Raw genomic sequence first — 15,781 nt, 5'->3', positions numbered from 1 at the left:
AAAGTGACCATTACCAGCTTTTCTGAGGACATTTGTGGTTAAAGATTTTTAAAAAATCATAATATTCATTATGGACTTTACTATATGCCTTGAAAGCAGATCTGTTATTTTATTAGGCAATTTTCTGTTAATTTACTATATGGTTTTTTTTCAGGTGGACCTCTCAACTTCTACTGAAACAGTATCTGGGTGATACCGTACCTGTGGAGAAAGTCACACCCATTTTATCCAGATTCAGCTACAATAAAGGTGAGTCAGTCAACAAAGACTTCTTGTGACTAATTCCCTTATGGGTATAAGAGAGGAAGAGAGTGTATCATTGTTCTTTCTTAACTTTAGGATTAGAACATTCATCTGAAGTAATCAGCAAATTTGATGACAACTCAGCGAGTTACTCAGAGAAGTATTACAGGGAAGACTTAGAGTTGAGCAAAGTAAAACCTGTCCGTGAAAGCTCGTGTGAAGAATTGCTTTATGGTTCATAAAAGTGCTGCTGTGAGTTTCCATTGTTTGGTACTGTAAAAGAATCAGTCTATACTTCGGAATTTTCCATAATTGGAATCTTAAGTCCATAGAGTATGGTTTATTGTTCTTTATACCTTGGATTTTTGCTTTAGAGGTATGAATAAGCCATCTAAAACCAAATGTATATATATAAAGATTCTGTGGAATCAATGGAATACAAAAGAATTAAATATATATATATCTTCTGATTGAAATATATATGTAGATATATAGATATCTATATCTATATCTATATATGAGATATAAATATATCTAAGATATATCTGTATAGATCTATGTATATCTATATAGAAGAAGAAGATTGTGGCTTCTATGCTTTCAGGAATAACAAGATAATGGGACTTCTATAGAACATTGTGTTTACTTTTATTTCTTAGAAACCAGATGTATTAGGTCAATTGGTCGTAATGTGAAACCCGAGTCCCAGGTGTGCTGTGTGGCCTACATGGATAGATGCCAAATATGTGATTTGAGGGACACTGGAAAGTGTCTGTACACAAAACACCCCACCTCCTGACCTATGACCTAATGATAATGAAATTTCATTTTGTTTTCTGAGTTAACAGGTATTCTAAGCATTAAAAATATATCCTGCAAGGAGGAGTAACAATGTGCTTTCTGTGATTTATTTCACAGATATATACTTTATTGTGTAATTTATACTTTATTGTCAACTAATTTACCAAACAATTAAGAAACATCAACTAGTTATGGTCAGATATTTAAAAGAAGCAAGAGATAGTGATGATTATGAAAACAAGTATATCATGTTCTAGAAATAAGGTAAAAAAACATGCAAAGGTAAAGACAAATTTCACTCCTCTCCTTTTTATGTTGAGTCAACTAGCTTTTACAAATAAAACTCTTTTTCTCTTGGCCAGCAACTTGGCACCATAAATCATATAGAAATTGAACATAAAATGTGGTCATTTTCTTTGTGTACTAATTGCTGTTCTGCTAACATTGCCTGAAATATCTATCTGGCTGGAGATTGGGTCAATAGCATCATTCCTTTCGTGCTAATTTTCAAGTAACTAGCTTTTTTCCCAAAACCACCTGGCCATGCCCTCTTCTACTTGGTGGAAATGACATAATTAGAACTCTTAGGGGAAAAAGTCTCCCTTTCTCCCCTTTTCCAAGGCAGCTCAACTGAAAAGTTGCGGTCATCTGGTTATTCTCATCAGTTTGATTGTACAAGATAACAATTTGATATGAATGCATTCATCTCCAATTGCTTGTGTATTCAGAGGAATTTCCTGTGCAGTGTAGACTAGACAGGACAAGCCTTGTGGCTAAGGCAAAGGATTAGTTAAAAAAGAAATTTTACAGTGGCAGTTTGGAGTCGCAGAAAGAGAATTTGCCTAGTCAATTCCTAACTCCGCCTTTGATCAACAAGTTACTTTTCCGCCTGTTTGAGCATTTGTCAAACAAGACTTTGGATCAGATAATATAGATGTTTTGAGTTTGTATGGTTTCAGTAGTTTGCATGTCAGCACTCTTAACTTTATTTGAGTTGAGTTCATTTTGAAGATTTAAATTATAATAATAAAAACAATAAAAATAGCAAATCTTCATGAGCACTTACTGTGTCTTAAGTGCATTCTTCATAAATGCACTGGACTGTTATTATCTCCATAATAATAGTCCAGAGAGGTACAGAGAGATTAAGTGACTTGCCTCAAGACACACAGCTAGTGAGTCGTGAAGCCAGGATTTGAACTCAAGTAGTTTGTCTCCAAAGCCTGAACTCTTAACCGTTCACTTAAAACACTTAAAACAAACCGTTCACTTAAAACAAAAACACTGCAAGTTTATCTTTTGTTAATCATTAAAATATAATATACAGTTATTTTTGATTGACTAGTAGATGGGATGAGATTTTAACATTTTCTCTTAGGTCCAGTAGCAGTGTTGATTTTCTGCAAACTTTAGCAGATTTTCTTTGCCTGACAACTCATTGTTTGCTATCAAAATATTCAACAACATCTCCTGACTTGTTCTTTCAGTGGAGACATCCTTTTCTAGACAGAGTTGGCGAAGGTAGCAAAAGCATGTGTTGGCTTGTTTTGGAGGCCTGGAGAGTCTTTGTTGCAAAGAGCAGGTCTTCTGTCATCTTGGCAACATATGCCTTTGTTATTGGTTTGCATCTTTGAGAATATTCAAAGATTGGAGCAAAAGCGGACAGTTCCAGGGTCCAAGAAAGTGTGTATAGAAAGTGTGGAGTTAGAAAATCAACTTAGATTTCAGCTGTTCGCAGCTGTAAAATATCTTTTGAGGAAAAATCCTTAGCAATGTATCACAGCTGAGAGGAAGAAGGAAGAGGCAGAAAAATATTGTCAGAACTTATTAGACTAAGGTTTTATTATACATTAAATTTTTCTTTGACATAGAAGTTGTACATAATTACTGTATACAGCTTGATGGGTTTGGAGGTAAGTATACACCCATGAAACCATCACCACCATCTATGCCATAAACCTATCCATCACCTCCAAAGGTTTCCTCCCACTCTCTTACCTATTATTATTATTTTTTCGTGTGTGTGTGTATGTGACAAGAACACGACATAAGATTTACCCTTTTAGCAAAATTTTAAGTATAACTTATTCATTGGCATAACTGAAACTTTGTACCCTTTGACTAATACCTCCGTTTCCTATTACACATTTTTTTACTAATCAAAATTTGTTGATGTCAGCCCTGGATGAGAATGACTAAAAGTTTGGTCAAACAAGGCCTCTTCATTGTGTCTTACCTAAAAATAGTTAGATGGCAAATCTAGATGATTCTTTTCTTTTTAATAATAAATCTAGAGAACAGACTGCTTGCTTGCAGAAACTTTGTATCTGAAACGCACACTAAGCATTAGTGTCTGGTCCATCAGTGTGATGATGGAAAGACACTGCTTCCTCTACCCCAAGCTATGTGGTTAGCCGAGGCAAATATGTGTGCATATGTGTACCCCTGTGTGTGTGTGTTTACCTTCTAGTTCGGACCATATAAATGTTATAATCAATACTAGTCAGTTGGACATGGGAAGACATGACTGAAGTTACTCTCACATTTTTTGTTTAAATACTCATTTTTGACTTAGTAATAATGCCTCCTTGCAGGAGTGGAAACCGTGTCATTACGCTGTTGAAATAAACACAAGATTACCTAATTCTGTACCGCTCTATAATTAAGAAGGTTCTTTGCAATCCTGTCTTGATTATGAAAGAATGTAAATATTTCCTCTGCCTTCTAAGGAAATGAGGACATACATATTCTTTCAATATCAGTGTTTTGTTTGTATTAACATAAATTGATGTTTTTTTCACACAAAATTTACTGTTTGCTAATTTAATAATGACAAATTCAGCACACAGAAAACATCAGAGATGTTCCAAGGCATAAAATTAAAAATACAATGATCCTTGTACTTTGTGGGAATAAAGGTAGAAATGGCGATGGCTTTAAGGAGTAAAATAGTTGTTGTAATTGTTAAAATGTGTTGTTTTCCACAGATAGTGAAAACACTCAGGTGGAAGGACCCATTTAAAGTTATATTTTTGAAAAACCAAACCAAACCAATCAAAACCCAAGCTCATAGATAGAGAGAGCAGATTGGTGGTTGCCAGAGGTGGGGGTTGGGAAGTGGGCAAATGGATGGAGTCAAAAGGTACAGACTTCCAGGTTAGAAAATAAATGTCATGAGGATGTAATGTACAGCCTGATGACTATAGTTAATAATTCTGAACTGCATATTTGAAAGTTGCTAAGAGAGTAGATCTTAAAAGTCCTCATCCCCAGAAAAAAACCTTTTTGTAACTATGTATGGTGATGGATGTTAACTAGTCTTATTGTGGTGATCATTTTGCGATATATACACGTATTGAATCAAAAAGATTAAAAAATATATAAGGTTATTTTTATATTTAGACACACCACATAACCTCTTCTAAATAATGTGCTATCAAAGTAATTCTTAAGGAGTTTACTGAAAAAGTGGTGCCATGTCTTCCAGGTAGCTTGTTTCTGTTATTAAATGTGGAGGAGAGTTGATCATTGTGCCCTGGAAAATAACCTCCCATATACTTCAAAATAACAGCAAATTCTGTATTTGCATTCTTTCTATCTCTACCTCTTTAGCTCTCCATCTCTCTCTCTCTCTATGGAGATATATAGATCTCTCTCACTCTACATATTTGCCTACATTGTACTGCTTCTTTACTCTTTAGAATTATATCTAGATTCCTAACCTTTTAAAAATAATTTCCATTGTTTTCATTCTAATTTTTCATGTTCTACTCAAGTCTCAGAGCTGAAAATACACAGATTATTTTGAGAGTAATAATTATTATTATTGCTGAATAACTGTAGGTAGACTGTAGGTAGACTTTTACATCTGTGTCACTTGATGTATGACCTTGAGGAAGTTACTTTGCTTCTCGGAGTCCCTGTTTTCCTGACGGTAATCTCCGGGTTGCTGTAAGGATTAAATTAGAGTTTGTAACTCTCCTGGCCACCTGGTAGCCCTCACCAGTGTCTCCTTCCTGCTCTGGTAATTGCATCCATTTGCACTTGTTCTTTTAGATCTCCATTCTCTTGAGTTTTCACTACATCTGCATTATGTTTAGATTTATTTATTTTGCAACTGCAAAAAAAAAAAGTCAAGGTATAAAAGAAACGTAAAGACACTAACCTAGAATGGCCTGTGTCTTGTCATGGAGGGAATTGCAGTGAACTCTAGATTTGACAAAGCAGAAGGAATCTCGGTATTCTTTGTGGAAAATGCATCGGTTTCTGGCACCTGGAATTTAAATGATTATTTTCTTTTCTTATCAATTATCACCCTTACGTAAAAACGATCTCAGACTATGTTGTTGAACAAGTGTTAAATCATACAATCTCTCATGCAGAATTACTCTTTGTAAACCCGATAAAGGAGCTGAGAAAATGCCTAATTGTCAATAACAAGAATGTGCTTGTTTCTTAATTGTTAGTTGCCTTGAAGCTAGTCAGTTGAATGTATTCCTTTTATACTCTTATTTGATATTTGAAAGCTAAGATAAGATAAACTGATCTTGCTGTTTTGTTCCTCAAACTTTCTATGAATAGGAGGAACTGGTGATATTTTTGAATTTACCTATGTGGCTTTCATTTTCCTGGGACGGATTTGGAACATCTGAGTGAAGCCATCCACTTTCTTCACTCAACATCCATTCTAATCCAGTTTCTGCTGCCCATACCTTAGGTCCAAGTTGAATTGTCCGCATTTAAGAAGGAGGAATGTCATCCAAAGAAGGATCTGAAATTCTGAAGGGACTTATTTTGTGGCATGCCTTTAAAGGAAGACATAAAAATAACAGGCATTTACTGGGAGACAAACCCATCGCTGGGCTGATGGCTGTCACCAGAGCTGTGGTACCTTTTTTCATCATGTTAGGCTGGAAACCTTACCTTCTCTTTACTCCAGCTTTTCTCTCGAGTCATAGAGTGTCAAAACTTTTGCCTGAGAGACCGTTCAAAATTACCAAACAAAAAATAAATGAGTGAAAGCATCCAGTTAGTAGAAGTCTGCCTTGACCTCCTCCAGTACCTCATGCAGCACTGTTTCCACCCGAAGAAGAGATTGAGTCCCCAGGGAGCTCCGTCCTGTCTGGGAGGATGCAGTAAAGGTATCAGCTAGGAAAAAATGTAAAATATTCATGAAAATACATATGTAAGTCACTTTCTTACATCATATTTCTTAATAGCTATTAATTATAGAGAGTAGTTCAGCTTTTACTAAATAGTTAAGGAAGGACTCATAAATTTGTTGCCAAACAGTTTTATTATGACAATGTTACACTGTTAAAGTTTTAATATATACTGTTTAAAATGTATATTACATCAAGTAAAAAGACAGCTTTTAAAAAATTTTTCTGCTGAAAACAATTTTTATTTTTGGTGAAAAAATACAGATACATTTTGCTTTAAATTTAATTTTACATGGCAAATCAATTTTAGGTCCTCCTAGACAAGATTAATCTATTTTTATTTTAAAACACATTTAATTTCAATTTTTCCCTTAGATAGCCTTTACAACTATGACATGGTTTCCTCTGCAGTTTGACAATGCAGCAAAATTCCCATTTCGTGATAACTTGGGTTTTAAGAGGCAATGTTAAAATACTCTGAGGATCCTGAAAACGCTTTGAACTTGGAAGGGTTATTATAATGGTTAACTTAATTCTCATATATAAACAGAGGCACAAATCAACGGTGTGTGCTCTAGACCCCAGAGCAAGCATCTCTTGAGAACACGCTCTAGTGGTGATAGCCAGGCGACTTCCTGAGGACCCAGCAGGCTGCTCCATAGGGTCTGGTTCCCCCCACCTCAGGACGGGCACATTGCAGCTATGTTGCAGCAGCAGCCTTGTCTTGGAAGAATAGGCTGCCTGCACTTCTTGGGCTGTCCTAGCACATGCCTTCCTGGTAGTCATGGCACCAGGGAGAGGGAAGAATGCTAGATGTAGGGACATTTAGGGGTTCTCTTTCCCCCATGGTATCCTCAGGACTGCACCTTTTTGGGTTAAAACACAAACACTTTGTTACTTTGCATTCCATCTGTAAAAACAAATATAGGTTTTGAATATGGCAAAACCCAGAAAGGAGTATTTTATGTACAATCGGAGATAATGAAGCTGGACAATGACTTTGTAAAGACTTAGCTAAGACAATAAGGTCGATAAGCAGGTAGGGTGCTCTCTATGGGCAAAAGGCTGAAGATCTTGAATGACCAGAAATGATTTGAAGAACTGCATTGCCATCATGGAAACATGCATGAAATAATACATTCTAAACCTTTGCTAACCTAACATTGTTATGCTCAAGAATTAAATTGCTGTAGCTGTTTAATTTAAAAGGCATGAGTTTTAATAAAATAGAAGTTACTAGTAATCCCTTTCCATATCCCTTTTTGACCTGAAATACTGCTTATAATACATATTGACAAATTTCCCCATGTGTTATTCTGGTTAGAAGCCTCTTTTGCTTATGAGAAAAGCCGTGTTTTGTATTCCCACAAAGTCTATAGATGCTGTTAACATAATAAGCATCATTATATGTCATATGTAACTTACATCTACCCACTGACATTTAAAGTAAAGAGTAATTTTCAAAGAATATTAACATGGGATTTGTTACTGAGAAGTGTGTAGGCAGGAGCTCAAGGTAAAATATTTTCCTTGGATAGAAGCTTTCAAGGTGATTTAAAAAAAAACCAAAATATTTACACATACTAAACTTTCCTAAATGTTCTATGATATTTCTATTTCAGAATTGCTTATTGTGAGAATATGAGATGTAGCAAGTTTAACGCATAAGCCAATAGCCCTTAGCTTGAGCAGAAGATGCGCGTAGGGTCTCCCAGCACCAAGAAGATGGCAAAAACTCAACTACAACTACTTCCTTTTTTCCAAGCAGCTCAAAATGCTTTAGCCAAGACCTTAAGACTCTTCCATCATATTAATGATATTAAAAAAAGGTGACAGAGACAAAAACTGGAGCTCTTGACTCCAGGTGCTTAATCCACTAAAATACATTGCATTTTAAAGTGATAAACACCTTTCTTTGGCGCTGCAGAAATAGAAGTTTAAAAATTCTTAGGAAATTTTCCTGCTGGATATGATCCCACTGAATTTTTTGACAAACATTGAGATTTACTACCACTTGAATAGTATTTGAGAAGTAAGAGTGACACCAGGTTTGGGGTATGAACTAGAAAATTTAAACTGAAATCATAATCAGTTTACTGTTATTAATAAGTGCCAAATTAGACCAATACTTTGAGCTTTGCTATGCTGTTTTGAATAATTTGGTCCAAATATCCATATTCGGCCAGTATGTTATTCCAGTTCATTCTGGTCATATCAGACGGGAACAAGGATCTTCTGTACAGATCATAGTACGTGACCCTCGTATCTCCATCGGACCATGTAGGTTGCCAGGAACATTGGAAACGGGACAAATCACTCTTTCCGTCACTGTTACATTTTGCGTGAGAAGTGGATCGAAGACTGCAGTGGAAGGTTGCGCGAGAGAACCAGAAGCCGAGTAAGTCTCCGTTACCACAAAGCTACTATGCTGCAAAGGCTCAGGGATAGAAATGGCTGGTTGGAGGACAGAGCCAGAAGCAGACAAAGCGGATGCTCCTTGACTGCCTGACAAAGTCTGGTACCTAGCAGATTCGGACTGCTGGACTTCTACGGAATAGCCAGAGGATTCAATCCCAGAACCGCCGTCTTTGGTGGGTGCGTAAGATTGTTTGGCTTCGTCATCAACCCCCAGGCTTATCTCTGCAAGTTTTTTAAATTTGGGGCCAAGCGAGTCCAAGAAGCTGTCATCCAGCTCATCGGCAATAAAACTGCAACAACTCAGGGAGCCTACGGGAGAACCGGGGGCACCCACTCCTTCATTATCATAGATCAGCAAGCAGTCATTTGCTTCCTGGCCATCGTCTTCCTCTGCACAGGCAAATGCTTTCTAAAGGTGGAGAAAAGTGGAAAAAATGAATTTTAAAAGAGGCTCAATTGAAGAATATAATACCGTTCACAGAACTCCAAGTTTGATCATGAATGCCTAATTTAGGTAATCCATAGAAGATACTTTTTATGTCAGCAGCCTTGTTAGGGAAATTATCTGGTGTTTGGAGAATACTATAGTTGACATTTCCTCAAAATTGAGTCTGGCCTAGGTTCATGCTTTAACTCTTAATTTTGAAGGCACTTACATGGATTTAGGCCTACAAAGCAAATGTGTGGAGGTTATTCAGTGGGCCAAGTGAGGGTCCCTGTGTGTGCTTGTGTTAATGCGTGTCCTTGTGTCTGGAGGTGGGGGACAGGCATCCCATTTTGCACTTTCTGAGGCACCTCTCACCCAGACTGGGACCTTTGACTTGACTCTGCAACCCTTGTGGGAGCCAGACCCCTCACTAGAGTCCACACCACACCTCAGAATATCTCAAGAATTCTCATCCCAGACAAACTCTCGGTGTTCAGCTCTCCTGACACACAGCATCAGCCTCCATCTGCTCGGACACCAGGCCAAATTGCAGCACTTACCAATTCTGATACCAAAACTATATGTGAGATCCGTTTCAAGAATGCACCACCCAAGAGGCACGCCACCCGCCTCCCAAAGTCCTCTCTGTTCTTGCACCCTTGTCCCTTTTCAGTTCTATGCTTCCTGACATTTCATCTAATCTTCAATCACATCTCTTCTTCCTCCTTTTATTTTTGAGTCATTAATTCAATGGTTCTTCAATGCTTTTGGACATGGACTCCTTTGAAAATGTGTAGAATGGTATAACCCTGTCTCAGAAAAATATATGCACATATATTCTGACATCCTTTATGGTACTGGAAATACAAAATAAGCTGCTTTGTGTTCCTAAAGTGGATGCTGCTCATCCCAAAATAAAGATTTGGTCTCCATTGTTATTCCAATCGGACGGTTGAGGGACCACTTGCTATATTCTCTCACTTTGTGTCTATCTACCTATTCTTCCTGTTGACCACTAGCCCAATTTGGGCAGCCACCTTAGGTTATCTCTATTATTTTGGCAAAGAACTCCTGTTGTTTTCTTACGTTTTAACAAGCTGTAAAAAAACCAACTGCCAAACTGAAGTATAGTCACTTAAAAAGATCTCTAATGTACATACAAAACCACTAAATTACCTGAGAAAAGTAGGAATCCAGGAAATTCATGTTTATTGCCCCTTCACTATAGTCCTTATTGGTTCCTCCAGTGGAATGCCTTGTTCTCATCATTCCAGATTGTCCCGTAGAACAGACGCCCAGTCCAAATCCTGCTGCGGCTCCGGATCCTGTCGCGGCTCCAAGCTTGGTAGTCAGCTCCATTCCTGAAGCTCCTTCCACCACCATCCCTCCAGCATATGTATTTGTACACACTTCTAGAAACAGGGGAGAAAAGTCTGTAACATCTCATGCTGTAATTAAAAAATGATTTTTTTTAAACTGGTGTTTGATATCCATGAGCAGTCAGTTACCAAATAGAGCAGATAAGTGGGAGAAAATACAATTATATGACTAGAGCTGCTAAGAATATCCCATAGTCTGTTATGTGAGAGTAACAGAGGAGAGGATATTAGCAGGTGAAATAGCTCTGAAAACCCACTATTTAGCAGATGTACAAAGGAAATGGAAATTCAGTGACAACAGCCAGAAATGGGAGGTGAAAACAGACTATTCAGTTCATAGCCACAGAAAGCTTCTAATGCAAGGCTTGTTTGTTTTCGTAGAAAAAAGAAATTGTAATTAAGCAGTCATATTGGCACAATATGCAAACCAAGGAGGAAGCATACATAAAATAATGATGCAAATTAGCTGTTGCTAATTTGGTGTCTTGGTACTTAGTGAAAATTTAGTGAATGATGACTATTCTGCCTGTTATCAATACATTACGCTTTTATGGAAAGTTATTTTTTATAGAGAATTCTGAATATAGTTTTTGCTATGTAATTATAATGAGAGAAACAGGTGAGGATTGGGGTAGCTGGTAAGGGCAGACAGTTATGTTTTGGGGGAGATTTCATGTGATTTTGCAGGCTGGACATTTGTAAACAATGTATTGCTAAGTATGGAATTAAGAAAAATTTTAATATCAGGCATCGGGTCTTATTGTTCCTCTAGTTTATGCTTTATTTGTGGCATTGAGATAATATCAGTAAAATAGTCATTTGGTAAACCATAGAAATAAACAATTTCACCTATATGACGACATAAGCGATCTTGTCCCATTATGACTGAATATAGGAATTGGTAATTGAACTTGAATCAAGATGCTGTTAGTTCCGGGGAAGGAAGAAGGGCAACAAGATTGAGGATGTGCATACATGAAGCTTTAACTGCAAATATGACCAGTTAAGAATAGTCAAAGTTGGGTGGTGGGTACATAGTGTTTGTCCTATTTTCCTTTACATTTTTTTGTATATGTGAAATCTTTCCTAATTAAAAAATTAGTAATCAACTGCCTGGGAGTTATATTTCAGTTTATTAAAGTTTGGGAAAAGTGTAACAAATCTTCATATATTGAAAACAGTGGCATCAGGGGCCTGCCCAGTGGCACAGTGGTTAAGTTTGCATGTTCTGCTTTGGTGGCCCAGGGTTTGCTGGTTTGGATTCTGGGCACGGACCTACAAACCGCTCATCAAGCCATGCTGTGAAGGTGTCCCACATACAGAATAGAGGAAGATTGGTACAGACATTAGCTCAGTGACAATCTTCCTTGAGCAAAAAGAGGAAGATTGGCAACAGATGTTAGTGCAGGGCCAATCATCCTCACCAAAAAACAAATAAACAAACAAACGAAAAGCCAGTGGCATCAGTGGACAAATTAACCTATTGAAGCTCGATCTAATTGACTAATGGAATTCACTTAATATATTAATGGTCATAGAGTTGACTAATATACTAATAGTAAACCAGCTTTTCCCTATTTCAGTGTTAAAATATCCACCTTGTGCACACATATGCAAATTATTAAGAAAAGAATTTCAAACACTTCTTATTTTTCAATATTTCTTATTTAACCCACTATGGCTTTCCAAAATAAATTTGATGTTCACTTACCAGAATTTTCCATGAAATCAGCTCCATTGGCTGTTATGAGGGGCACACAAATATTTGTGATTTCCTGCAAACCATGTTCAAAAAATAAATATATTTAAAAACAAATCAGATTTCATGGCAATATAGGTAAAATGTGGCTCTTTGCAAATGGTAACATTACAATCCTAAATTCTTATAGGAGTAACCATTTTCATGATTTGACATCTGAAGAGCTAAAACCCTAGAAGTCTTTATTCATTTCAGTACTAACTCTCAAAATGAAGGTCAAGGAGTGTCTTATTTTTATACCCCATTTCCTATCTCAATATAAATTGAATTTTGAAATAAATGTTTTACAAACTGGATCCTCACCTTGTCTTCAGGTTGGGCTCCTTCGATTCCCCATTGATGAATTGTTCCTTCTGAGCCATCGGGAACTGGGATGAAGCCACCTGTCATTCCCCCAATAGGACCTGTCCCGCAGTCACAGGTCAGCAGCAGAAGGGGGGCCACTAGTAAAAACCAAAACAAAATGTCAGAACATTTGAATCACTTGGAAATGATTTGATGTGATAATTGTCAGAAATGTTACAAAGAAAAAGTAATATTTTCAATACTTATGGAAAACTTCTAATAGAAAACAAAATTAGTTTCTACAAAATAAAATTTGGTACATTAAGCATAGTAAAGTAGCATATGATTGTGAAACTGAAGAAGATGGTTTGAATCATTCTTGTGCTATGTATATTGTTGTCTTAAAATAGTCACTGTTTGATGAGTGATAAAGGTGGTTATTCAGTTTCTCAATTCTTTTCATATGTGTATATACATATTTTTTTGGCAGGGAAATATTCACCCAGAGGTAATATCTGATGCTAATCTTCCTCTTTTTTTTTTTCCTCCCCAAAGCCCCTGTACATGGTTGTATATCTTAGTTATGAGTCCTTCTGGTTCTTCTATGTGAGCTGCCACCACAGCATGGCAACTGACAGACCGGTGTGGTTCCACGACCGGTAAGTGAACCGGGACCACCAAAATAGAGCACATAGAACTTCAACCACTAGGCCATCAAGGCTGGCTGGCCATAATATATTTTTATTGTTCTTGCATTTATTTGTACATATTGAGGCTATGTATATCATGTCAGGTGAATATATACCTTGACGGTCAAGAGTTTTAGGTGCGCATAATACTGTTTTAGTAATCTGGTCTCTAATGATCTCTTAGTAAACAGCAAGTAGCCAGCAAACTCCCTCAGCAACTGGAGTGATGATCTAATATCGATGCACTCTTAATTGCCACTTAAGAATCCTTAGCTTGGAGGTGCCTGCCTGCCACAGTAATTATCATTCTTTCTGTGCCTATCAGTCACATGTTGGCAATAAAGATTAACATCATTCTCATTCTAATGGACCAAGAGAGCAATACTCTTTCTTGAAAGGAAGTGCTTCCCATGCTGGGTAATCAGTGACCCCACAACCACCTCTGGGCTGCCAAGGCCACTTGAATCCTAATGTTTGAACTCTGTCCACTTAGAGGAACTTAGTGAGGGGTTTAAGAACACAATCTCTGGAGTCAGACTTCTAGATTTGAATTTTGGCTCCACCGCTCAGCAGCTGGGCAAGTTATGTGTGTCATCTTTCTTTGCCTCAGTTAATGCATCCATAAAATGGGAGAATAAATAGTATCTACCTGATGGATTGTCATGAGGATTAAATGAGTTAGTATAGGTAAAGGACAGTAGTGAGTGCTATGAGGATTTGCTAGTATTCAGATGGGCTACATCTGTTATGCAAATTAGCTCAGTCTTACATGTAGTATGAAAAATATTAGGCCAAGTGTATAAAATAAAATAGGTTGGACATAATATATTTTCTCAAAATGTAATATAATGTCCGTATAAATGATACTTCTAAAGGCTTGCTTTATTTATTGCCATCCTCAATTTTAAATGTGTAAGAAGCATTGAATATTGTGAGTTGACACATTAGTTATGAAGGGTAATGAATATACACCTGTGTGGTCAGTATTTTTAGGTGGACATAATAGTCTTTTAGAAATCTTGTTTATCATTGTATGTGCAATGTATATTTGGCTTTTATATATGTATCCAGAAAAACATTTTTCAAACTGTGGAGTGTTATTTCTACATACTGAAAAATGTATGTTCTATCCTGCACATCATTCAGAACATGGCATTTGGCAAAGGGTAGGATAACATGAAGCAAATATATTGTGGGAATAATGCAGTATATTTCCTCTGACTGCCATCTTGAGCCACAGTCCCATGTGTAAAATGGCCTACAGGATGTATCCACACCTCAAAATTCAACACTTCAAAATCAAGCTCATCGTTGCCTCCTTATATACCTGCACTTCCTCTTATATTTTCAGTTTCGCTTAATGGTTTCAGGAGCAACTGAATTCAGTGGTTCGTCTGGACTTCTTTTCCAATCTTCCTGTCCATTAGCCTCCAAATCCTTTCCATGTACCCCTATAAAGCCTTGCACACCTATGTTTTCCTTTCTAGTCTCATGCCATGCCTCTATATCTGGCCTCCATCATCTCTTCTGAACTATTAGAATAACCTTCTAGCTCTTCTTTCCTTTCTAATTTACAGTACACACTGCTGCCAGTGCTACCTTCCTTAAATACAAATAGGATCATGTTGATCTTTTATTCAGGTACTTTCTACAACTCTCTTTTCTGAGAACTTAAAGTACAAACACCATTGCATGTGTACATAAGGTGTTGCAAATTAGTCCCAATGCATCCTCCAGTTTCGTCTCCTTCCCTCTCCACAATTTCCCCATGCTTTAGCCTCCCAAGACTGTGTGCTTCCTAAAACATTGCTGTTTTCTGGCTTTGGCTCATTCTGTTGCCCTTTGGAAACACTTTTCCCCCTTTTTGTACTTACTGCATCCTATTCATTTTCCAAGGTTCAAATTGATGATTCTCCTATTCTGTGAAGCCTCTGCAATACTCCTTTGTATTCATTTCTATTATAGTTTTGTCATGGTATACTTCTTTTTCATATAGTTAGACATGCAAAAATCTATGAAGTGCATGAAAACCAGGATCAAGTTCCCTTTCATCTGGAAGTTAGCATAAAGACTCACAGAGGTATTTGAAAAATCTTTGTTTTTTGAAATTGACTAATATGATATTGGACAACTGAAACTCTGAGTATCAATTTCAGCTATTAAACTAAATGATGCATGATAACTTCAGAATAGTAAACACTTTTGGGGAAGGTGGGAGGGGAATATATGGCATGCGTGTGGAAGGCTACTAGATGTATCTATAGCGATTGATTTCTCTTTTTAAAAAAAGAGATCTGGGGGCCAGCCTGGTGGCATAGTGGTAAAGTTTGCATGCTTCCCTTCAGCGGTCCAGGGTTCTTGGGTTTGGATCCTAGGCACAGACCTACACACCTCTCATCACGCCATTCTGTGCCAGCATCCCACATGCAAAGTAGAGGAAGACTGGCACAGATGTTAGCTCAGGGTGAATCTTTCTCAAGCAAAAAGAGGAGGATTGACAACAGATGTGAGCTCAGGGCCAATCTTCCTCATACACATACACACACACAAAAGATCTGAACAAATATGGCAACTATTAGTAACTGTTAAGTTTCAGTGATGGCAGTATGTGTGCTTGT

The 15,781-nt window shown here is 37.2% G+C and overlaps 1 protein-coding gene and 1 long non-coding RNA gene across 2 annotated transcripts in view; one reads left to right on the top strand and one right to left on the bottom strand.

Moving 5' to 3' along the window:
* LOC102149901 (uncharacterized) overlaps window positions 1-15,781 on the top strand; it is a 154,893-nt gene that overhangs the window by 7,118 nt on the left and 131,994 nt on the right. Inside the window, exons 2-3 of the long non-coding RNA XR_011420986.1 lie at window positions 155-249; window positions 13,030-13,133. This is a non-coding gene — a long non-coding RNA (uncharacterized lncRNA). The remainder of the gene's footprint in view (window positions 1-154; window positions 250-13,029; window positions 13,134-15,781) is intronic.
* DSG3 (desmoglein 3) overlaps window positions 6,322-15,781 on the bottom strand; it is a 30,770-nt gene continuing 21,310 nt past the window's right edge. The window contains exons 13-16 of the mRNA XM_014727777.3: window positions 12,493-12,632; window positions 12,142-12,205; window positions 10,228-10,463; window positions 6,322-9,033 (exon numbers count right to left, since the gene is read on the bottom strand). Coding sequence (XP_014583263.2) covers window positions 8,416-9,033; window positions 10,228-10,463; window positions 12,142-12,205; window positions 12,493-12,632 — 1,058 coding nt within the window. The 3' untranslated portion in view covers window positions 6,322-8,415. The remainder of the gene's footprint in view (window positions 9,034-10,227; window positions 10,464-12,141; window positions 12,206-12,492; window positions 12,633-15,781) is intronic.

The sequence above is a fragment of the Equus caballus genome, chromosome 8 (assembly GCF_041296265.1).
Source record: "Equus caballus isolate H_3958 breed thoroughbred chromosome 8, TB-T2T, whole genome shotgun sequence".
Lineage (NCBI taxonomy): Eukaryota > Metazoa > Chordata > Mammalia > Perissodactyla > Equidae > Equus > Equus caballus.
The sequence above is the reverse complement of the archived record's forward strand: the minus strand, read 5'-3'. Positions and strand labels throughout refer to the sequence as shown.